Genomic DNA, 24,843 nt, shown 5'->3' on the forward strand with positions numbered 1-24,843 from the left:
TACATAAAATTTCATTACAAAGGTCTGTATTTGGGGAAAAAAAACCAACTATTTGATTCAAGCATGATTTTAAAATTGAATGTAAAATAGCACACCAAAAAGAGATTCTTAAAAGTCCTTCAAAGTGCAGTTCTGTTGTTACTTTGTACCTGTCTTTGTTATGGCTGGAGTATTTAGGTTTTCAAAACCAAACTGTCTCATGAAATGTTAATCAAATTGATCATTTGAATACTAGTTTTCATTATTTTCTCGAAAGATGTCTAAATGAGCTCAACTACTTATTTTGAGGTTACTACACAGCTGAAAAATTAGCGGCACTTAGTGATATTTCAGGGAAATCTGACACACACCTGTGGCCAAAAAGAAATCACCTGACAAGAGAAATCGTCCTTGTCTTCGTCTTTCTAGACTTTTATGGTGATGAGTTTTCATTCGTCATTGGGTGGAACTACCATGAAGACCAGTCATACACTTGAAACTGGGTTTTTGTGCCAAAATAAGTCAATATCTCAGTCTCATGTAACAGCATCCTGTCCCCTCTGCCAGTTCCCACTCTTTTTTTGGTGCTGAACAGAACATGCAGAGGATATAAGTGGAGTCTATGAGAGAAGTAAGAGTCATAGAATTTGCGAGTATAGTCAGAGCACCCTCCGATGATGTGAAAGTCATTTCTCCAGGGCTGGGGCAAAGTCAGGCAACAAGGATGGGACAAGTTCAGGAGCCACAGAGGCTGTGATACTGTCTCAACATGAATGAAGACAGGGATGAGGTGTGCTCTGCCTTGTCTAGTTTATACTGTCCTTGTGGCTGCTCCTTTCCGTGTGATGGTGGTTCTGTTCATGGTTCTTCCACTGGATGCTTGTTCCATTCATGGGGACGGAGGTCATCAGACTTTTGGACTGGTAACAACAGCAGCAGAGGCAAGACTGGGGGGAAGAACATACTCTAAACACCAGGAACCTCACCTATTCCCAGAAAGTACCAGAACTCCGGTTTCTTATTATTTATTTACTTGGCTTGTGGGTCACTCTTGGCAGTGATCAAGGGTTATTCCTGGCTCTGTGCCCAGGGAGCATTCATAGTAGTGCTTGGGAGACCATATGCAGTGCAGGGGATTAAACTGGGGTCAGATGTGTGCAGGGAAAGTGCCCTAGCCATTGTACTATCTCTAGCCTTGAGGATTAGTTGTGAGGAAGATCTTAAGTGCTTGGTCTAAGGGTTAGTACCTTGAGCTTTCTTTCTTTTTGACTTAATAAGTATCAAGTGGTGCCAACTGCAACCTATATAATGGACGAATTATGATTGTTTGGTGGTTGATCTTTTTTGAGGCAGAGCATTTTGTGACTGATAAACATCAAGCAAATTACAAAAGAATTCAGTAGAATTTTCTTTCTAAGTTTCATCTACATGTGTGTGTGTGTGTGTGTGTGTGTGTGTGTGTGTGTGTGTGTGTGTTTTAGTTTTTGTTTTGGGATCAAACCCAGCAGCTCTCAGGGGTTACTCCTGGCTCTATGCTCAGAAATTGCTCCTGGCAGGCTTGGGGGACCATATGGGATGCCAGAATTTGAACCAACATCCTTCTGCATGCAAGGCACTACCTCCATGCTATCTCTCCTACCCCTTGTGTGATTTTTTTGTTCCTGTTTTTGGGTCACACCCGGTAGTGCTTAGGGGTTACTTCAGGCTCTGCATCCAGAAATCGCCCCTGGCAGGCTAGAGGGGCCATATGGGATGCCAGGAGTCAAACCTGGGTCTGTCCCAAGTCAGATGGGTGCAAGGTAAACACTCTACCACTGTACTATTGCTCCAGCCCCCTGTGTAATTTTTTTTTTGTTTACTAAATGCTGGTGTCTGTTTATATGGGGCATTCCATGAGGATCGTCTCTATATGTTCCCTCTTCTCTGTTTCTAATATGAGGAAGTTCATAGAAAATATTGATTATTGTTTCAAGGCACTTTGAGATTTGTGATTTTGGTTACAAAATCCCATGCTCTGGGTTTATTCCCTGGCATACCCTGGGAACTCTATGTGGTGGTAGGAATTGACCATGTACAAGTTGGTCATTTTCTAAGCACCCCTCACATTTGATTATCTTTTTTTGGGGGGTCACACCTGGCAGCGCTCAAGTGTTACTCCTGGCTCTACACTCAGAAATTGCTCCTGGCAGGCTCGGGGGACCATATGGGATACCAGGATTCAAATCACTGTCCTTCTGCATGCAAGGCAAACATCTTGCTTCCATGCTGTCTCTCTGGCTCCACATTTGGTTATCTTTAAAGATTCTTGTGAGACAGGAGAGAGCACTCAATGGACTAAGCACATGCTGTGCTTTCAGGAGATTGGGTTTGAATCACAGACACCCTGGTCCACTGAACACTGCCAGGAGTAGACCTTGAGTTTGAGCAAGAAATGGTCCATGCGCACTGCTGGTGTGTGGCCCACATCTCAAAACGAACAAACACTAAGTCTCAAACTTGCTGGATATAAAAACATCCAAGGAACAAATAAATTGAGCTAGAGAATTGGTAGTCTGGAGAGAGGTATGGAAAAAGGTGATGTATAGACTCTTGATTTCTAATTACTAGAATGATGACCCCCTTAGCAAATGCTTCAACAGTGGGATTCTGAAGTCATAATCCCCTTAGCGAATGTTCTAACAGTGGGATCCTGTAGTCATGATCCCTTTAACGAATGCTCTAATAGTGGGATCCTGTAGTCACTCTTTTGTCTGCCTCTCCCAGAAGACAATCCTGAGAGACTTTGCATTAACTTCTTCTTCTGATACACATCCCTTTTGGAGATGTAAAGACCCACATAGGCTTGATTAGATAGCCTGTTAGAGGCTGCCCTTCTTTCTGTGTTTATTGGCCCTGAACTATAAATACTGTATGTGGAAGGAAAGTCAGAGCTCTCACTGCACGAGGCCGGGAGCCCTCTGACCCCATGCTTTTTCCTCTTATGTCTGTCTTGTTTCCTTAATCCTCAAGGCACTCCCCTCTTCAGGTCCCGTTCACCCCGGTTGGTTCCCAGCAAAACTGAAAATGCTTGCAAAGTATCTTACCTGGAAACAATTTTTAAACTTCTTGCTCACAAAATAGAGAGCTATTGGGTTTATACATGAATTCATGGTTGCCAGGTTAATTCCGATGTAATCCATGAGCAGCAAGAAACTAGAGCAAGAGAAAAATGAGTTGAATAATTAGAATGTAATATTTAAAAATCTGCTAACTAGAATACATCCCTAGGATAAGCAATTTTTTCTTGCCCGGAAGCCATTTCTTCTAGGTGGAATTCAGGAATATTTTTGAAGTGGTTGTTTAACTGGCAGTTTCAGTTCTGAAGAAAGGCAACAAATTTATCTTCTGTAAGGTTAGCTCAAACCACTATGCTAGGCCATAGGAGGGATAATAGGCCTGGCTTCCAACAATTTTAAAATCAGCAGTGAACTGAGTCAGCTAAAGAGAAGAATGGCTCTGCAATTTAAATTTGCAGGACTAGTGTAGACTTAAGATGATTTTGTAAGCAAATAATACAAATGAAAATCAGAAAAATGCCAGTTTCTTGCTGGGTACACAGGCTCCTACCTAAGCAATTCACATCTGTTCTTGTCCATCTCATCATATACCATTTTCTTCAAAATACGGCTTAAGTGCAGAGGGAACCAGCAAAGAGCAAAAATGACAACCAGGCAGAAAACTGTTTTGGCCACTTCTCGGCGCTAGAAGAAAGGGAGAGGAAGAAAAAAGTTAAGTTGAATGTTTTTGAATTAGATGAGGAAATACAAGAAGGATAAAGAAGCAGAAAAATCCTTTTTTTTTTTTTTTTCATTTGCTTGTTCTTGGGTCACACCCAGCAATGCTCAGAGGTTACTCCTGGTTCTGTAGTAAGGAATCAATCCTGGTGGTTCTTGGGGGAACCATACCAGATACAGGAGATTGAACTTGGTTCTGCCGCTGCAAGCCAAGGGCTCAGGCTAGTGATTAGAACCAGGATATTTGTGTGTGTGTGTGTGTGTGTGTGTGTGTGTGTGTGTGTGTGTGTGTGTGTGTAAGAGAGAGAGAGAGAGACATGTATTGAGGGGAGAAGCATTAGCTAAAAGCGTAACAGGGAAAGATCTAGCATTAATAAAGATTGGGTAGTGAGGGGGACTAACCCTAGAATGCTAAAGAACAAGTCTGCAACTAATTCGGGAAACAAACCAGGAGTGAGAAACCCCAGTGAAAAGCAACAGTAGGTAATTTTCTCCTCCACTTTCTGATTCTGTAGAAAGCCAGCATGGAGCTGTTTTCAAATTCTTCTTCGAATAATATGGAGTCTCCAAGGATATATAGCTTGCAAAAAGAGGGAGAAGGGTCCAAGACAGTAAAAGATTATCAGCAATGGTGATTAGAACAGCAGGACATGCTGACCTCAGACTGAGTTAATTGCAGGTTTCCCCAATTTAGAGTCTAGGTGGGATCAGAGAGGCTCTCGGTTAGGGATTATTTGCAAGTAGCCCTGGGTGTGCATTAAGCTAGAGCATTGCAGTTCATGCATTTAGAAGCCTAACTTGAAACATAAAATGCAACGTGACTGTAAACTGGAATAGGCTAGTGTCAAAATAAAACTGATGGAAAACAGGGGTTGGAAGTATCAGACTAGTTCTCCTGGAAGCACACAGTTGCAAGAATGGTAACACGACAGAGTTCAGCTTTAAATGAGAGTGATGCTCACTTAAGATGACTGGAGTGCAGAGGTCACCCAAAAAACTGGAGTGCACTTTTATCTTTCTGAGCTACTTGGTGGCTGGGCTATGACTTCAGAGAGCCCATCAACTGAGCTTCCACAGAGAAAAAAACGACAAGTTTTCATCTACAGAATGAAGGACCATTCTAGAAGCTCTCTTTGTGCATATAAAAAAAAATAGTATGTTGGGCTGGAGTCCACTGGATAAGGCCTTGCATGCTATCAACCTGGGTTCAATACATGCTCCTATGGAGCACCATAGGAGTGATCTCAAACAGAGAACCAGGAGTAAACCCTGAGCACAGCCCAATGTGGCTCCAAACCAAAAAACAACAATGCAAGAAAAGACAGTGTGGCCAGAACATTAGAAAGGAAGGGTCTGAGGGAAAGGATTATTTCCTATTTTGCTCTCAGAGACAAGAACATTTTGGAAGTTAATATTAATCCAAATTTACTTTAATAGAAATTTAAACATGGAGATATTAGTTTATACAACTGGATGGAAATCTCATTCCAGGTCTCTTCAAAGTGGATGTGACCACATGAAAGATCCCATTAAAGCACCAATATGCCTGCCCTGCTAAGATCCTCCCACCACCCTTTCAGGTGTGGCATGCTGCTAGTACAGTCTGTCACTTGATGAAAAAGTGTCCATTCTCTTATGTTCCTTGATTTAATTACTGCAGGGGCATGGGGTGCTTGGCCACTCAACAGAATTCTGACCACTAAATTAAGTAGAAATCATGATAGAAGTTTCTGGAAAAGCTACTTGAAAGTGGAAACTTTTCCCTGAGTGCACACCCCCTCATGTGAGAGCTCTATTCTTTCTCTTCTTGCTGCCCAGAAGTCAGGAATTCTTGGAGTAAGCTGGAGATGTTTCAACCAGCAAACTACTGGCTTCCAAGTAAGTCCACTGACCGTGGAACCAATGGCATCTGAACTTCTTGCTGTGGAAGGAAGATAACCCCCTTGTGAGGGTTTATCTTGGTCTACCCAATGTTATTTTGTTTTATGTTTATTTTGCTATCAGCAACCAAACATGAACTGATAGTGGTTGACAGTTATAATGAAGAGACATTTGAGAAACCAAGTAAGAAGCAAGACCAAGGGCCCGTGAGGGTTTTAGTCAGATCAAAGGGAAAATCCAGCCCTGGAAGATCTCCCAGTCACAGCCTCTTTTGCAATGTTCCCACAGGCTACTGTTTTGTGATGCAAGGGAGCTTCTGCTGCAGAAAGCCCAGTACTCAGTTCTCTCCATGTGGAGGAGCCATTCTCTCTGTCTCTTTCTCACATCCTTTTGTATTTTGAGGTACACTTGACAGTGCGTGGAGGGACTATTTATGGTGCAGGATGTTGAACTGGGGTTGATCTCATGCAAGACAAATGCCTTAACTCCTGTACTTTCTCTCTGTTCCCAGGTGAAGCCAATCTCTTAACAGGATAGTAAAGGGAAGTGCTGCTGATCTTATGGGAAGTATGCAAGAAGAAAATAAATGGAAATGCTCTTCCCCAAATTACAAAATGCTCCATAAAAGGAAAACAGTCTCCCATTCTGATGGTTTTAGTCTCTATTTTATTATTTTTAGGTCATCTTCCATATTTTGCTTAAATAATGAGTGGCAAGGCAAAACTCAACATTTAAAAAAAATCCAATTTCCACATATCAATTCTAATAAATTACTTTTTTTCTTTTTCTTTTTTCTTTTTTTTTTTTTGGTCACACCCAGCACTACTCAGGGTTTACTCCTGTCTCTGTACTCAGAAATCCTTCCTCGTAGGTATGGGAGACCATATGGGATACTGGGATTCGAACCACTGTTCGTCCTGGATTGGTTGTGTGCAAGGCAAACACCCTACCACTGTGCTATCTCTTCGGCCCCCAAATAAATTACTTTTATTATAGAAATGAGTTGTTACAAGGGCATACTTTGTTCACATTTGAAATACTTTGAAGTATGCATGCCTGAACACAATTACAATAAAATGTCTCGATCTAATGTACCTGTTAAGTTTCAATAAACAATAATAGCTGCCATTTCTATGGTATTAGGTTTACAAAGTACATGTTTGCCCACTCATTCCCTTGACTTCTTTAATGACATCGCTTCAAATATTAAGTCCAGTTTTACAGTGAAGCTGAAGTTCAGAAAAATGAGTTCAGTGATCAAAAAAAGATAAACAAGAATGCTGTGTATAATGAATTACACGGGGTATATTGAAGCCTCCATAAAATTCCTGTGTAGTTGAGTATGCTCTAGAGCCCAAGACCTTACCTGCAGTGCTACAATTAGTCTTTGCATTAATATATACCAACATCTTGAGGAAAGCAGACAATAAGCAAGAGAGTTATTATACCCCTTGGAAAGTTTCATGCACCCTTATGTACATTATCCCACAGAAGCTCAGAAAGAGTAAGCAGACTAGTTAGTGTCACACAGCCAGCAGACATAAATGCTCAGTTTGATCTCTAAAGACCACAGCCTCTCTGTTCTGGGCTACTTGGGATGCACCAACAATTATTTCTTATGGACACAGATTCTGAAAGTCTGGGCTCTCCAAAAGTTGACCTAACACTATTTCCTATTAAGAGTCTTACCTTGGACATCACTCTAATGATATTCCTTGCCTTTCTCAACTCCTCAAATGCTTGGGGCCCATATCAATTTCTTTTTCTTTCTTTCTGTCTTTCTTTCTGTCTTTCTTTCTTTCTTTCTTTCTTTCTTTCTTTCTTTCTTTCTTTCTTTCTTTCTTTCTTTTCTTTCTTTCTTTTTCTTTCTTTCTTTCTTTCTTTCTTTCTTTCTTTCTTTCTTTCTTTCTTTCTTTCTTTCTTTCTTTCTTCTTTCTTTCTTTCTTCTTTCTTTCTTTCTTTCTTTCTTTCTTTTCTTTCTTTCTTTCTTTCTTTCTTTCTTTCTTTCTTTCTTTCTTTCTTTCTTTCTTTCTTTCTTTCTTTCTTTCTTTCTTCCTTCCTTCCTTCCTTCCTTCCTTCCTTCCTTCCTTCCTTCCTTCCTTCCTTCCTTTCTTCTTCTTTCTTTCTTTCTTTCTTTCTTTCTTTCTTTCTTTCTTTCTTTCTTTCTTTCTTTCTTTCTTTCTTCTTTCTTTCTTTCTTTCTTTCTTTCTTTCTTTCTTTCTTTCTTTCTTTCTTTCTCTTTCTTTCTTTCTTTCTTTCTTTCTTTCTTTCTTTCTTTCTTTCTTTCTTTCTTTCTTTCTTTCTTTCTTTCTTTCTTTCTCTTTCTTTCTTTCTTTCTTTCTTCTTTCTTTCTTTCTTTCTTTCTTTTCTTTCTTTCTTTCTTCTTCTTCTTCTTCTTTCCTTTCTTTCTTTCTTTCTTCCTTCCTTTCTTCTCTTTCTTTCTTCCTTTCTTTCTTCTTTCTTTCTTCTTTCTTTCTTCTTTCTTTCTTTCTTTCTTTCTTTCTTTCTTTCTTTCTTTCTTTCTTTCTTTCTTTCTTTCTTTCTTTCTTTTCTTTCTTTCTTTCTTTTCTTTCTTTCTTTCTTTCTTTCTTTCTTTCTTTCTTTCTTTTCTTATCTTTCTTTCTTTCTTTTTCTTTCTTTCTTTCTTTCTTTCTTTCTTTCTTTCTTTCTTTCTTTCTTTCTTCTTTCTTTCTTTCTTTCTTTCTTTCTTTCTTTCTTTCTTTTTTCTTTCTTTCTTTCTTTCTTTCTTCTTTTCTTTTCTTTCTTTCTTTCTTTCCTTCTTTCTTTCTTTCTTTCTTTCCTTTCTTTCTTTCTTTCTTTCTTTCCTTTCTTTCTTTCTTTCTTTCTTTCTTTCCTTCTTTCTTTCTTCTTTCTTCTTTCTTTCTTTCTTTCTTTCTTTCTTTCTTTCTTTCTTTCTTTCTTTCTTCTTCTTTCTTCTTCCTTCCTTCCTTCCTTCCTTTCCTTCTTCTTCCTTCCTTTCCTTCCTTTCCTTCCTTTCCTTCTTCCTTCCTTCCTTCCTTCCTTCCTTCCTTCCTTCTTCCTTCCTTCCTTCCTTCCTTCCTTCCTTCCTTCCTTCCTTCCTTCCTTCCTTCCTTCCTTCCTTCCTTCCTTCCTTCCTTCCTTCCTTCCTTCCTTCCTTCCTTCCTTCCTTCCTTCCTTCCTTCCTTCCTTCCTTCCTTCCTTCTTCCTTCCTTCCTTCCTCTCTTCCTTCCTTCTTCTTTCTTTCTTTCTTTCTTTCTTTTCTTTCTTTCTTTCTTCTTTCTTTCTTCTTCTTTCTTTCTTTCTTTCTTTTTTTGCTGCACCCAGCAGTGCTCAAGGGATACTTCTGGTTCTGTGCTCAAAGGTCATTCTTGGCAGCATTCAGGGGACCAAATGGGATGTCGGGGATCGAACCTGGATCAGCCGTGCACAAGGCAAACATCCTACCCACTGTGCTATCACACTGGCCCCAACCCATTTCAATTTCTAAGGTCATCCTGTTCTCCCAACCCTATGTCCTAGCTTTCTTCCCATCCAATCCATCATCTGTATAAAGAGTTCAATCCCCCTCTTCCAGGAACAGGGTCTCCTCTTCTCGTTTGTGTGTGTTGGCACAAGCTCCTTTGACCATAAGTTCATGATTCCATTCTCTCATAGTTTCATAGTTGCAATTTCTTTTTACAACAAGCCTGAAATGTTGGCAGAAGGAGAAAGGGGGTGTATGCTTCTTGTGTGTTTGACAACTCGCAAACTCATTTTAATGATAAGTCCCACACCACACATGTTCAATAGTGCCTGACACACCAGAAATATCTACTGCTTTCTCTCTTAGGACCTAGAATTCAAATTGACCCTATTTTATAACTTTCATTTCATAGATGAGATGTCTACCACATTGCAAAAGGAAACAATCCCCAGAAAGCAATTTTATTCTCAGGAGACCGGGTTACTTCTCAGCACAGTATTTATAAATCTGCTCCTGTTCAGGACAACAGTGCCTCATCCAGATTTTTTTTTGTCTTTTGGGCCACACCTGGTGGTGCTCAGGGGTTACTTGCTGGTTCTGTACTCAGGTATCACTCCTGGTGGGCTCCAAGTACCATCTGGGATACCAGATATTGAACCAGATCAGCTGTGTGCAAGGTAAGCACCCTACTCATTGTGCTATCACTCTGGCTCTTTCATCCAGATTTTTAAAATCTTATCATATTTACCTGTTTTAGATGTTCACTCAGAGCAATTCGCAAGCTACCATTTCTCCTGTTCAACATCTCACAAGTCATGAGGGTGTAGAAGATGGCAGTGCACACCAAGGGCATGCAGAAATAGAACCCAAACAGCCACCAGTCCTTCACATCTTTGTAGAACTGGGAAGGAAAGAGAAAAGAGAGACAAAGAAGAGAGCCCTTAGTGTCAATATAAATGGTATGTGACTCCAGCAGTTTAAGCTCCTTTGCCTGCAATGTTCTATGTAGACACTTGCTTTCTGGTTGTGGTAAGGACATGGTAGTAGTGCTGATCATTGTGTGACTGGAAACTCCAGATATTTCTCTGGCTTTACACAAAGATACTGCATCTACAAAGATATGCTCCTGGCCAAGAGACTTATAAAGAGAATGAAGCTTGTTTTAATGACAAGTTGGAAGAGCCCTAATCACCAAAAAGAAATCCCTTCCAATATTCATGGAACAGAGGTTTGTACAAAAGATATGTTGTCTTTACTTATTAATGAGCCTTAGCATTTTGCTTGTGATGACTTACTGTTGGTTCCTGTGGTCAAACATGCTAACATGCACATCTTGTTTGCAAATAGAGAAAACATGAATAGCTTGTCTGTGTGGCTCTGGCTGCTAGAGTTAACCCTTTGCCCTATGTGACCTTGGAGCAAGAATCTGTAGCCATCAAAACCATACTCTTTTTTGCCTTTTTAATATGTACCACCTGGAAACCATAGTGGCAGATGATCTTATCTGAAAGCATTCTTAGCCTTATCTCCTTGTGGATAAGATTTGTAAATACTGGGATTATTCAGTTTTATGTCTTAAACTATTTTTTATTGAGATTCTATGGTTTACTATACTATTAATAATGGGTTCTCATACATGTCTTTTTAAAGGGGAAGAAAACTTAATAAAATAAAACTGGAAATCACATCTGCGGTTTCTCTCTCACTAGATTAATTACTAATTTGGGAAGAAATGCTTTTTCTTCCTTTATTTACCAGCTTGTTTATTTACTAAGGACAATTCCGTTTCCTATAATTTCTCAGTTCCCACAGTAAAAGAAATAAAAACCATGTTTCTCAGTTCCTGAATATAGAAAGAGGTCCAGTGGGTTACATTTATAACAAACATGTCTATTACAATAAGCTATAAATGGCATCTGAGGAAAGTTCTGGGTAGGGCTAAACTATTTAGGTTAGTTGGCAGTCTAGTAAAGGCTATTTATCTGAAATCCCTTTTAAGAGAAATCTTTTACGTGTATAAAATAAAGATTTTGCGGTAACACATCACATGAAAACAGATATAAATATCACAAAGAAATTCTGATTTAGTAAGTGATCCATGTCTCTCTTATCAAGTTACATGACACATCAAATGGTAGTTTTAATAACTTTCAACACTGAAGCAATCCTGAGTATCAGTGATATTTAGAAGCTACCCAAATGTTATGTAGTCTGTTATTTCAATCAATGAAAACAAAAAGGTGTCATTCGATACTATTGTGGTTGTCTACAGTCCTAACCGAAGAAAATGAACAATTTCAGCTAAAAGTAAAGAAAATAAACAAGTACTCCCCGCCCCATCCAAATTTACAGATTCTTGAATTCTGTCCTCAGGACAAGAACATGGTCCCTATGGAATTGGTTATTCAGTTTTGTTTACATAAATATTTCACTATTGACATCACAATGTAGAACTCTTACAGTCCTGAACTTTAAAAAAATAAAAAGAAGTCTTCAAAGGAGCAATACAAACACCACTTTGAATAACTTTGGCTTTCCTGGCAGTGCTGGCCAGAGGGTGCCTGTCCCCAAAGCAAGTATAGAGGGTCTGGAAGCTGACCCTGAGGGGAGAGACTGGAGACCCTGACAGAAGTCTGCAGAAATGAAGTCACATATTTCTTTGGAATGAAGGTTTACAGCTAGGTTGGAGCAGAAATGAAAAAAGAAAGGAAGAAAGATGAAAAGACAGAAGAAAGAACAGGAGGGAGAAAAGGTGGAAAGCTTCCATCTAGACAGATTCTGAACAATCACTGACTGGTTCATACTCTGGCTTGTTTCTCTACTCCAGGGCATCATCTCCATTTGACAACATAAGTCTAAGGGAGACTTGGATATTAGGAAATAACCCAGTTTATTTGAGCTAGTTTGCTATAATAAGCTCTTGCTATTCTTCACTGGAAGCTTTTCATCAGGAACATTCATATTGTTGATTCGAATTTTCTCAATTTCTTCTTTCCTTTTCTGTCTGTCTCTGCTTTTCACTGTGGTGACCAACTTCAGAAAAACAAAAAGCCTGCATAAATATTAGACCTTCACTGGAGGCTGCCAGTGTGTCATATTCATTGGAACTTTTAACTTAAAAATAAGAATGTCCAAGCGTGATAACCAGTCCACTGTAAAGCCACAAATTTGTTGAACTTTGCAAGTTAGGAAACCATACCTTGAGATGTCTGTGAATGATTAAAGAGGAATCTGAGCTGCATGAAACTTAGTCAAAGCACCAGATTATGCTGGTTTCAGAAAAATAGTGATCCGTTTAAGTTTAGCTTGTCTCTTGCCCACACACAGCTAGTTATGCAGAGGAAATATGCATTTTAAACATGCTTCCCAATGTACCCAGTTCTGTGATGAAGCTTTGCAAAGCAACATTAATGGGATCAACAACCACTGAGCTTGTTACACTGCAATGCTTTGTGAAAAATGCTCTGCAAGTATGTAATTGGCAATTAAACATAGAATTTGTACCAACGTAAGCACATGTATGGATGGCTTCCTACTTTGAAACACTATATTTACAAACAAATGTATGAGAACTATATAAAAATCTTTCAGATGGAAATTACTGTTTTGCCTTCCTTCCTTCCTTCCTTCCTCCTTCCTTCCTTCCTTCCTTCCTTCCTTCCTTCCTTCCTTCCTTCCTTCCTTCCTTCCTTCCTTCCTTCCTTCCTCCCTCCCTCCCCTCCTTCCTCCCTCCCTCCCCCATCCCTCCCTCCCTTCTTCCACCTCCCTCCCTCCCTCCGCCTCCCTCCCTCCTTCCGCCTCCCTCCCTCCTTCCCTCCTTCCCTCCTTCCCTCCTTCCTCCTTCCTTCCTTCCTTCCTTCCTTCCTTCTCTTCCTCCTTCCTTCCTTCCTTCCTTCCTTCCTCCCTCCCTCCCTCCCTCCCTCTCCCTCCTTCCTCCCTCCTTCCTTCCTTCCATCCTTCCCTTCCTTCCTTCCTTCCCTTCCTTCCCTTCCTTCCTCCCTTCCTTCCTTCCTTCCTCCCTCCCTCCTTCCTTCCTTCCTTCCTTCCTTCCTTCCTTCCTTCCTTCCTTCCTTCCTTCCTTCCTTCCTTCCTTCCTTCCTCCCTCCCTCCCTCCCCTCCTTCCTCCCTCCCTCCCCCATCCCTCCCTCCCTTCTTCCACCTCCCTCCCTCCCTCCGACTCCCTCCCTCCTTCCGCCTTCCTCCCTCCTTCCCTCCTTCCCTCCCTCCTTCCCTCCTTCCCTCCTTCCTTCCTTCCTCCCTCCTTCCCTCCTTCCTTCCCTCCTTCCTTCCTTCCTCCCTCCCTCCCTCCCTCCCTCCCTCCCTCCCTTCCTTCCTTCCTTCCTTCCTTCCTTCCTTCCTTCCTTCCTTCCTTCCTTCCTTCCTTCCTTCCTTCCTTCCTTCCTTCCTTCCTTTTCTTACCACCATCTACACACACATATAAATACATATAATGCCTATAGTCCAAGTGTGTTTTCGAGTTAAAAATTGCTTAGTGGGTCTATAGTAGAGGTAGAATACAAGAGTAAAAAAGAAAAGTTGTTCTAATTCAAAATCTAAACTCTAGTTTCATGTTCTTTCATCATGCATTTGAAGACTATCTAACTGAACTCACAAAGGAAAATTAAAAAGCCAGATAATTATAAAAGAAAACACCCTCCACCCCGTCTCACATTCCTTCCAACTCATTGTACCTCCATGAAGTTGGATGTGGCATTAAGCATGCAGGTTTTGTGCTGTTCACCCTTGTATTCAAAGGGCACCATGACAAAACCTATTGCTTCAGGGATGGCCAGGATGAAAGACAAGATCCAGATGGACACAATTTCAATGGCTGTGACCAAGGGAATCCCAATTCCCTGCACACGACTCCAGGAGGCCACTGCTCTGTACCTGGAAAAAAAAAAAGGGAGAGGGAATGGAACCAAGGGGTTAGAAAATTAAAAATATTTTTTAAAACCAAAGCTCATGATTTACAAAGTAATTCCTAGTTGGGTTTTAGACATACCATGTTCCAACCCCAATCTTACCATCAGTGTCTGCTTCCTTCCCCAGTGTAACAGGTCTCATTACCCCATTCCTTGACAGGCACATGTTCAATTTGGGTGTTAGAGTTTAGACCTCATGTTTTTAGTGCTGTTGATGCTGTGGTTTAGTTTTAGGGCCTTATATGGCATGTTCAGTGGTTACTCCTGGCTTAGCATTCAGGAATTATATTTGGCAGTGTTCAATGGACCATATGGAATGCTTGGGATCAAACTCAGGTTAGTTATGTGTAAAGAAACACCCCTCTGCTGTTTGATTGCTCTGGCCTGACTCTGGCTTGGTTATTTCACTCTATCACTCCTCTACAGCACCAATGTACTGAGGTCCCCATGAGCTGTACTCGCCATTGATTCCCATCTACCTCTTTTCCACTCTTAATTACTTTCCTTTTCTGCCCTTTTCTTCTCTATACTCTGGATCAAGGGTGATCCAGGCATTCCTTCTTGAAAACATTGCATTTCCTCATTCAGATTTTTTACAGGTCACATAGTGAGATCATCCTGTGAATGTCCTTCTTCTGGCTTAACATGATATCAAAGAGAATTCTGGTGGAAAAGTCAGTGGGGCACTCAGGGCTATAAGTATTTGGAAGTCAACTGCCTGGTAGGTAGGGCCCAGTCTGAGATCTCCATCTGGGACCTGGTATTTAGAATTTGGCACCATCGGCATCAGTGCCCCGGGATTTTAAGCTAGGGGAAAAGTAGATAATAGCAGGGACAGAAACGGCTGATGGCACTTGTGAGGAGTATTGTACTCTCCTTATATAGTAGGTAAAAGGACTATGGAGTTAAATGCATAGCGATAGTTTATTATTTTCTCTCTTCAGACTTCAAAATATGATCACAGGTAGCAGTGTTAGTGTGTATTCCATATTTTGGTAACACTTGATGCATGTTAAAAATAGACATTTTTGTTTTCTCATTCTGGAATTATGCCAGAGTATAAAATAGAATTAAAAGATAGCCTGTTTTATTTTTATTTTTTCATTCTCAAAAAAATAACTTAAGCATGGTGATTCAAAAAGCTGCTGATAACAGAGTTTCAGACATTTAATTTTCTAATTTTTTTTTCTGTTTGTTTTTGGGCCACATCCAGTGATGCTCCTGGCTATGCACTCAGAAATTGCTCCTGGCTTGGGGGACCATATGGGATGCTGGGGGATCGAACCACGGTTCGTCCTAGGATAGTGAGGGCAAGGCAGATGCCTTACTGCTTGTGCCACTGCTCTGGCTCATAGTTTTCTAATTTATAATTCACCACCAGTAACAGCGTTCTTCTATGGTCCAAGGTTTTCTCCCTCTCCTCACCCTGCCACCTTGACAAACTCATTTGTTGTTGTTTTGGGGACATAACCAGCAATGCTCAGGGGTTTCTCCTGCTTCTGCACTCAGAAATTACTCACAAAGGGCTCAGGGGCCATAGAGATGCCATGGATTACAGCAGGGTCAATTGCTGTAATGTAAGCTCCCTACTGACTGTATTATCACTACACCCCTTGGCAAATGCATTTAAAAATCTTTTTTTGTTTTTTGTTTTTTGGTCCACACCCGGCAGTACTCAGGGGTGACTCCTGGCTGTCTGCTCAGAAATAGCTCCTGGCAGGCATGGGGGACCATATGGAACACCGGGATTCGAACCAACCACCTTAGGTCCTGGATCGGCTGCTTGCAAGGCAAACACCGATGTGCTATCTCTCCGGGCCCTTAAAAATCTTTTTACTTATAGTTTGGGTCAGGCACATTCTTATAGCAGCATTGACTTTTGTGGTTGTGATGCACATAGTGACCACACTGGTCATCACCAAAATGTCCAAGATTTTTGATCAATGCCCTATGTTATAGTCAGTCAGCCTCTTCATTTTCATGCCATTGCCCTCCTCCTTGGCATTCCCAGTTCTATGCTCTGGAACCAAGGGCTTGTATTTGTTGATACATTCCGTGCCCTTGTCTCGTTTCTCTGTACACCACAGATAAGTGAAAACATCTGGTATTTTTCCTTTTTCTTCTGACTTATTTTATTTTGCATGAGTTCTACCATTCAAGAAGCAGCAACTTGTTTGACTTCAATGGTTTCTAATCTTTGTGTTTTAAATCTAAAAGAGTGGTGCATGCAGTAGTTGGAGGCCACCAATGAATCTGAAGAACTTGCAATAAAAGGTCAAACTCATGAAGAAATTGTGCTTAATTTTTACTCTGTATTTCCATGAAAACAACCCCACTAGTACTAGAAGTCTAAAGTAGGGTTGGTTTCTTTCTCTTTGACCTGCAGTGTGACGCTCATTGCTCTGTGACCTGGGAAGAAGGAACCATAATGTGCTTGGGTACTTGAGTAGCTTCATTCTTGAAATTTTTGCTGCTGGGAGAAAAGGGAGGAAACACTTGAAAAATAGTATTAATTAGTGCCAGAAGGCAGCTGTAAAACAAACCATCTTCATACTGCTGAAAACTGGGATACATGTGTTTGGGGTACAGGGAAGATTTGGCAATACAATTAAAGCAGGCAACTGTTCCCCCATATTCTCCAAGATGGACCTCATCACTTAGATTTACTGCGATGTCCTCATAGTGGGACAGACAAACGGTGAAAACTCAACTTCTGAGTTCTTCGGTGGAGTTGCTTGCAGGTGGGCACAACTTTGGGCCACAGTTGCCCAGATAAAGTACAGGTTTCTGCAGGCGATTTCTCAGTAAAGAAGTATCGGTGAAGAGTTGCTTCCGAGGACCAGCACAATTCAGACAAAATAAAATACAGCTATGCAAACAGACCAAGAAAATCCCTTGACTACACAGCCAAGATTGCATTTTAAAATTTATGGTCCTTCCTTGTGGGATCAAGTCTGCTATTTATTTTGCTTTCCATTACTGTTTTCTTTTCATTGTGGTCCTATTAGACTGGCAGCCTGATGGCCAGTAAAAACTAAGAGGCACGGAGTCGGGAAGTCTGTGTCCCTCGGCTGGTGATGATTATCTGTCTTCTCTCCTGCCTGGGTAAGTTACCAGGGACGTAGATGTAAATAAAGTCCCCCCACCCTCAAGAGAGCAAAAGTACAGAGTTCTCTGGTGAGAGAGAAGATGGTTGAGGTTAGACAATGGTGTGGAAGGGTGTCTAAGTTAAAAAAAAGGGAGGGGGAAAAAGGGAGGGGAGTGCAAGGCCAGGGGAAGGAAACTAGGGACATTGTTGGCTGGAAATGTGCACTGGTGAAGGGTGTTGGACATTGTATGACTGAAATACAATTATGAACAATTTTGTATCTGTGGATAAAAGCAACTGTATTATGAACAACCTTGTAAATCATGGTGTTTCAAAAGTCATTTTTAAAAATAAAAAAAAGAAAATGTGGTTGACATGGTTTTAAGGGTGAAAATATTCACAGATAAGCTTCATTTTATAATGTTCCCAAAGCTTATATATATATTTTAATGTTAATCCAATATTTTAAATAAATAGAAGTAATTTGAATGGCAAATGATTCAGTCAGTCTGCTCATTTGTTCACTTGTGACTGAGAATTTGAATACTTCCTATTTATTATGTTTAACTCCATTATTTCATATATTAATTGGGAGGTTAGCAGGATGTGGGCTACATCCGACGGTGCTAGAGCTATTCCTGTTTCTTTGGCCAGGAATGACCACAGGCTGTGCTTGGGTACCCTAGGTTGGGTGGGGTATTTGAACTAGGATCCTGATTGAAATAGTCACATGCAAGACAAGTTTTTCTAACTCGTAGCTCACATATTATTTTGTGTGTATCAATATACTCTCCTTTCTGTAGAATCTGATCCTCCCTCAACACATCTGCACGTGGTCATAATAAATAGAGCCAAAAGAAATAGATGTGAAACTATACATTCTTGTTTGCTTCCTAACTGTCAATGATTTTATTTTATTTTTTGGTTTTTGGGTCACATTTGGCGGTGCTCAGGGGTTACTCCTGGCTATGAACTTATATATTGCTCTTGGCAGGCTTAGGGACCATATTGGATGCTGTGGATAAAACTCAGGTCAGCTGCGTGCAAGGCAAACACCCTACCCACTGTACTATGTATGGCTACAACCCTTGCCTTTGATTTTATTGACCAAAGCTTAGAGTATGATACATTCTGAACATTTTCTGCATTTTCCAAGCCACTCTTGAAAGAGATCACAGAAAAAGAAAAGGGAATTCTTGGAGAATCTTAGCATCAAATAATTTGTAAACGAGGAAGAACCTTTAGACTGATCTTCCTTTCCTGTTGCTCTGGTTTTGAGCTCGAGCCTTGGCATACCTCCAAGTTCACAGCCTGAATTTGGGGAGACTGATCCAGGGCTCCTGTCTATTCCCATGACATCATCTTGGACCCTGTCATGTGATATGTCAAAGTTAGACACATCTCCAAAAGTCAGACACTTTTGGAAAGAAGCTGGCCATTATTTTTGTATGGTTTTCCATGCAATTCCAAGCAAGAGGAATTTAATGCACTTTTTTAAACCTTAAGTGTATGGTCTGCGAAGGTCATTACATGAAAAAATAAACTCTTATTAAATGCATTTGAAAACTGTAGAAAATAAAAACTGATCTTCAAAAAATATAATTTCAGCCAAATCTATTTTTATTTCTTGGTAGTCTTTGCTTACTTCTATTCTCACAAGCATAGTTTGAATATTATACATACATATACTATATATCTAAAATAATTATATTCATTACAATATTTCACATATTTTATTTTTAGCCAAATTCTTTTTTCTTTTATTAATATATTTTAAAACTTTATCTATTAATTCATTGATTGGTTGATTTGTTTCTGGATCACACCCAGTGGCGCTCTGGGGTTACTCCTGGTTCTGCATTCAAAATCGCCCTCGACAGGCTGAGGGACCATATGGGATGCTGGGAATCGAACCAGATCCCTCCTTGGTCAGCTGCATGCAAGGCAAATACCTTACCTCTGTGCTATCTCTCTGGCCTTTCAAATTCTCTTTCATTATAAAAACACTCATGTTTTGGCTGAGGCTGTAGCTCTGTGGTGGAGCACTTGAAGTATTCAAGGCCCTGAGTTTGATCCTGTCAATGGTCACTTAAAAAAAACGGAAAAAACAAAACAATTCATGTTTTTTTCATAGGTGAGGCCATTATGAATCTAACAGCTACACTGTATACTAAAACTTTTATATAATTTACTTCCATCTCTTAAGGTTATATCATGGTAGCATTTTAAAGTTGTGAATAACATGCCTAGAGAAATCTGCATGTTCAGATATTTGTTTGGTTTGGAATGCTTTTTCTGGGTGAGTGATATAGAGTGCGATTATGGAATGAAGGGAAAGGAAAACAGCTTAAGCAGCTTATGAAAGGTTTCCACCAGGTGTCAGCCAACACTTGTCTACTGCAGAACTAGTTTCTTTCCACATCAGTGCTACCATGCCAAAAGGCAAACAAATGAACCTTCAACTCTGCAGATCTGACATGCCTACTTGCAGGGTTTGTTTATGACAATGGATGCTTGCTGAATAGACAAAGGTTTGGAGAGAGCAGCAACAGGTGTAGGAGTTGTTGTTGTTGTTGTTGATGATGATGATGGATGATGATGATGATGGTTTTTAGGCCTCACCCGGTGATGCTCAGGGGTTACTACTGACTGCATTTGAAATTACTCCTGGTAGTGCTCAGAGATGCTGTGGATTAAACCCGGATTCAGAAGTACCTTACCCATTGTGCTATCTATCTCTCATTCCTTCCTATGCAGAATGTTAAAGACAGTGGCAGTGTGAGAAGACAGTTTCATGCCTGCCACACTTCCCCATCCATTGGATTGGCTTGTGACTACTCAAATGAGTTCAGCTGGATAGACAGAGTTAGGCTGACACTGGACTGGATGGGCCCTAGTTGTCTGTGCTAAGTGCTGGAGCCTGAGGAGAAAGGGGATATCTGGAGAGGCCCCAACTCCAGAGGAGCTCAGAGAGCTGGGGCTCTACCAGGGGGATAGTTACATGAGTCCTGGTTTCAGGAGACTGGTTCAGCCTCCCCCATCCTCGCTGACATTCACTGAGACACTCTAGATAAAGCCACTGGAGCTGAATTCTGCAAATTCCTGCTCTACACATGGTGTGATAATGATAGCAATAATGACAATGATAATAAAAGAGTGGTTCTTTAGTTGATTAAATCTGGGGTATTTACTAGAAAAAAAAAAGCAAAACAGCAGCAATAAATAAACCACAAAAAATGTAGAATGATGATGTCAGTCTATTGGAATTGATATAAAAGAAGAAAAGACACTGCAGAACCCAGGGGGATGAGTTGGATTTTCTGACACTGGGCTCTCTGGCTCAGTGTCTTGCTTTTGGACTATCAGACAGCAATGAAAATACTAACCAGGAGAATAAGGAGAAACCCAGTCCCCAGCTGCATAAATTCCCAGGTGTCCAAAAAAATCACTTCCAAAATTCTTAGGCTGAACCCATAAACTCCCACAGAGGGATTATGCTTTTCTTTGTTGGGATGAAGAGCTGACGTACGTAGTCTGGTGTTTCTAGGGCACAGACAACAGGATAGCCTGAGTGAGATCATCATAGTGTCCAGGTATGGAAGGATATGGCTTTCTGGAGGAGCTGTTGAACATTTCATCTTTTTACAGCTTACTTTCCAGCTATTTTGAACTATATGATGTATCAGTCCCCAGACTTATTTTTACTGCTTCGACTCTCCCATTATTTCCATTTCCACTTTCAACTGACACTGATCTACCTTCCTCCCCTCTTTCCAAATCTTCCCAAACCAACTCCTAGTAATCCCTAAAACTTTTCCTGCATGGCATGTAAGAATAATTCTCAGTAATGTGTGGTGGTTCATATTTTGTTGGAAGAAAATTTACTTGTTTTTGGAGCAAACTTCTTGGTGAAGTATAAAGGAGTCAAATTTGTTTCTAAGTTCCCCAAAGTCTTTTTTTTTTTTTTTTTTTTTTTTTTTGTTTTTGGGCCACACCCGGTGACACTCAGGTGTTTCTCCTGGCTATGTGCTCAGAAGTCGCTCCTGGCTAGGGGACCATATAGGACTCCGAGGGATCGAACTGCAGACCGTCTAGGTTAGCTGCGTGCAATGCAAACAAATGCCTTACTACTTGCACCACAACCCTGGCCCCTCCCTGAAGTCTTTTTATTTCTGAGATCCCTGTTTTATTCTCTTAAGAGAAATGAAAAGAAATATATAAAATTTGGGGTTGAGGAGGAATTGGTGAAAAAATTTAACAGGACAAGGCCTTGGTCAAAATGAATAAGGAAAGTGATTTTTGGTGAATCATTACTTGACTTTATTCAGATTAGAAACTTATAATGAGGGCTTTCCTTATTTATCAATGCTCTGAATTTTCCTTATTTATCAGTACTCTGAATTTATAAGTAACTAGTGGAATAATGAGAAATTATTATTATGTTATTATGAACTTTCCTTATTTATCAGCACTCTGAATTTATGAGTAACTAGTGGAATAAAAAGGAAACTGGATCAAACTTGGATACATAGTTATACTCCTTATCCCCCCAAAAAAACACTTACACCAAAAGTGATTAGATTAAAATATTTTTTTTTTTGGGCCACACCCGGTAACGCTCAGGGGTTACTCCTGGCTATGCGCTCAGAAGTCGCTCCTGGCTTGGGGGGACCATATGGGACGCCGGGGGGATCGAACCGCGGTCCGTCTCCTAGGCTAGCGCAGGTAAGGCAGGCACCTTACCTCCAGCGCCACCGCCCGGCCCCAGATTAAAATATTTTTAAATGTATGGGAACATCTCAAGGGTTGTCATAATTCAATTCAACTCATAAAAATTAAACAATGTTCCAAACTGCACAATTTTTGATTTTAAAAGATTTTTTTTGTGTTTTTGTTTTTGGGCCACACCTGGCATTGTTCAGGGGTTACTCCTGGCTGTCTGCTCAGAAATAGCTCCTGACAGGCACGGGGGACCATATGGGACACCGGGATTCGAACCAACTACCTTTGGTCCTGGATCGGCTGCTTGCAAGGCAAACACCGCTGTGCTATCTCTCCAGGCCCAAAATAGTTTATTATTAAAATATTTTTGTTTATTTTTAAGTCAAACCCAGCAATACTCCAATACTCTGGGCTTACTCCTGGCTCTCCACTCAGAAATTACTCCTGGTGATGCTTAGGATACCATCTGGGATGCCAAGGACTGAACCTGGTCAGCTATATGCAAGGCAAGCACCCTACTCATTGTCCTATGGCTCCAGCCCATCTTACTCATGTTTCTTTGTTTAATGAAGTGATGACTCCTATTTCTCCACCTTAACATCTTTTATTACACAGACTATTGCTCAGGAATAAGTATCTTAAAATATTTGTAAAAAAATGTATGAAAGAGATTTAGATGAAGTATAAAAGGAAGCACTACACCAAACTGCCACATGTTATCTACAGAACATTTTTTCATTTTTGTGAAAAGACAGTGCAGGGATGAAAATGTGTCTGTATTTCTTACCCAGTTGAGAAAATTCTCTCCTCTTTTCTGGCCTCTCTTTGACATCAATGCTTCTTTTGTCAGAGCATGATAGCTTGTAAAATGTTTTATTGTCCACAGGAGCCAAGCACCTTCTGTGTGCCTTTACTTCTCACCTTTTTTTTTTATTTTAATTTTTTATATGCTGTTCTTGTCTGGCTGTGGTTTTCTGGTTCCATGTTTCTAAAAGGTGTGGTTATCTTTAATTAGGCTCAGTGGTTCCTAAAATTTGTTACCAACCTTTGGCACAAAGTTTAATTATTTTAAAATAAAATGACACTTCGCTAACTTTCATGGTGCTGCATGTAAAGGCAACCAGAGATGGAAATACAGTTGGAAAGAAGCATGTGTTTTTCTCCATACAGCTCAGCCTTGTGCTTATGTGTCCATATGGGTTGTGTTTTCGAGCTACTCAGTCTTGGAAAATTAGTGATAATTTATGATTACGGCTATGGGGAAGCAGTACAAATGAGAAAAAAATATATGGGATGGCATAAAGTATATGAGGAAAATGAGTGATAAGTAATAGAAGTAAGTACACTTTTAGAATTCCTTTTTTTTTCCCATAGAGAATATTACTAAGCCTCATCACCTCAACTCTTGATATTACTACTGATCTTAACTACATGACTTTAAGGAACTTTGGTTTTATGTGCTAAAATTATATTAAAATCCTCATTTATTTCTCTTTTAAGGGGTAATAAAGGCACATTCAATTTACTGCCGCAAATTATTAACATCTTTGTTCTAAGGATCTTTGTGCATTCATTCTTTATTCAAATTTTGGAAAATTTCTTTAGAAGACAACCTAAATAATGTCATCATTGGATCAGAAAGCCAAAACATTTGTAAACGGTTTCTTTCCAAAAGAGCTGTTTCAATCTCTAATCCCATCAGATATTGAGAAATATGTTTTTCAATTAGTATTTGTTTGACTACATGGACACTATTTATGTGCAAATTAGTCATTTTAATTTTTCTTTGGTGATTTATAAAAATCATACCCTTTTCATTTGGAAGTCTTAAGGTTTCAATTACTATTGCATAGCTTTTTTTTTTTTATTAAAAAATCTAAGAATAGTAAATGTAGCTTTTACTGTTAATATTTACCCAATTTATTGCTTTATATCAGGGGTCTCAAACTCGCAGCCCATGGGCCATTTGTGGCCCTCTGTACAACATTTTGTGGCCCTGCCCTAGAGGAATTTTTTTTGTTTTGTTTTAGTTGTTTGGGTCACATCCCCCAATGTTCAAGGCTTACTACTGACTTTGCTCTCAAGGATCACCCCGACTTTGCCTCCTGCGGCCCCCAGGTAAATTGAGTTTGAGACTCCTGCTTTATATAAAAAATCCTGCATGCTTTTTTATGCTTTAACATTTTATAACTTAAAATACACGAATGATTTTAGTTGAAATTCCTACCACCTCTTTTAAATTTAAAAAGGCTTTTCATTTTCAGAATTCACAAAGATAAGTCAATTTTCTTTTTCTTTCTGGTTTGAGTTTTTACATGTCTGAACATAGCTGTTCAGAACACAGACTACTCATTTTGATTACTGGCTCCAGCACTTGGTAGCTGAGTAGACTTGACTGGCCTCTGCTAACCTCAGCTTTCTCAGCAGAGAAATGGGGATAATTACAACATCACAAAGAAGTGTTATTGCAAGGATTAGGTGAAACAGCTTCTACATTGTAAACAAAACTTAGACATAGTGGTAATCAATTGATGATCATCATTAAACATAATGTTACTAATTATGTAGCACAAGATAAAACTTTCACATTTTCCCCCCTCCCTTTTAGTATTATTTATTGATGAAGTTTTTATTCCTTTTACACAATTTCCACCTCAGGTCTTTACTTGTACACATACTTGTGTTTGGTTTTCCCAGTGGTTTGCAAGCATATTTAGGACATAATTTGAAATATTGTAACTGTTAGGTCTGGGGGATATGATTTAGGAGTCAAGCAATTAGTTTACATGTATAAGATCCTAAATTTTATCTTTAGCATCATCAAAAAAATTAAAAATCTAAAATACTGTAGCTTTATAACAAACATATTCCATAGGAAGATTATCTGTAAAGAGCTCATAATTCTTTCTTAAATGGTCATGATTTTTTCTTATTTTTTCCACATGGATTTTAGAATTGTGTTATAATAGAAATTTGAATTGGCTATTGTAACGAGGACACTTAGTTATAATGCTTAATAAGCAACTTGAA

The 24,843-nt window shown here is 39.8% G+C and overlaps 1 protein-coding gene across 1 annotated transcript in view; it reads right to left on the bottom strand.

The window, feature by feature from the left end:
- Window positions 1–667: 667 nt before the first annotated feature.
- EDNRA (endothelin receptor type A) overlaps window positions 668–24,843 on the bottom strand; it is a 64,694-nt gene continuing 40,518 nt past the window's right edge. The window contains exons 4-8 of the mRNA XM_049770089.1: window positions 13,770–13,968; window positions 9,827–9,979; window positions 3,586–3,719; window positions 3,063–3,171; window positions 668–926 (exon numbers count right to left, since the gene is read on the bottom strand). Of these exons, the coding sequence (XP_049626046.1) occupies window positions 786–926; window positions 3,063–3,171; window positions 3,586–3,719; window positions 9,827–9,979; window positions 13,770–13,968 (736 nt within the window). The 3' untranslated portion in view covers window positions 668–785. The remainder of the gene's footprint in view (window positions 927–3,062; window positions 3,172–3,585; window positions 3,720–9,826; window positions 9,980–13,769; window positions 13,969–24,843) is intronic.

Source organism: Suncus etruscus, chromosome 3 (genome assembly GCF_024139225.1).
Source record: "Suncus etruscus isolate mSunEtr1 chromosome 3, mSunEtr1.pri.cur, whole genome shotgun sequence".
Lineage (NCBI taxonomy): Eukaryota > Metazoa > Chordata > Mammalia > Eulipotyphla > Soricidae > Suncus > Suncus etruscus.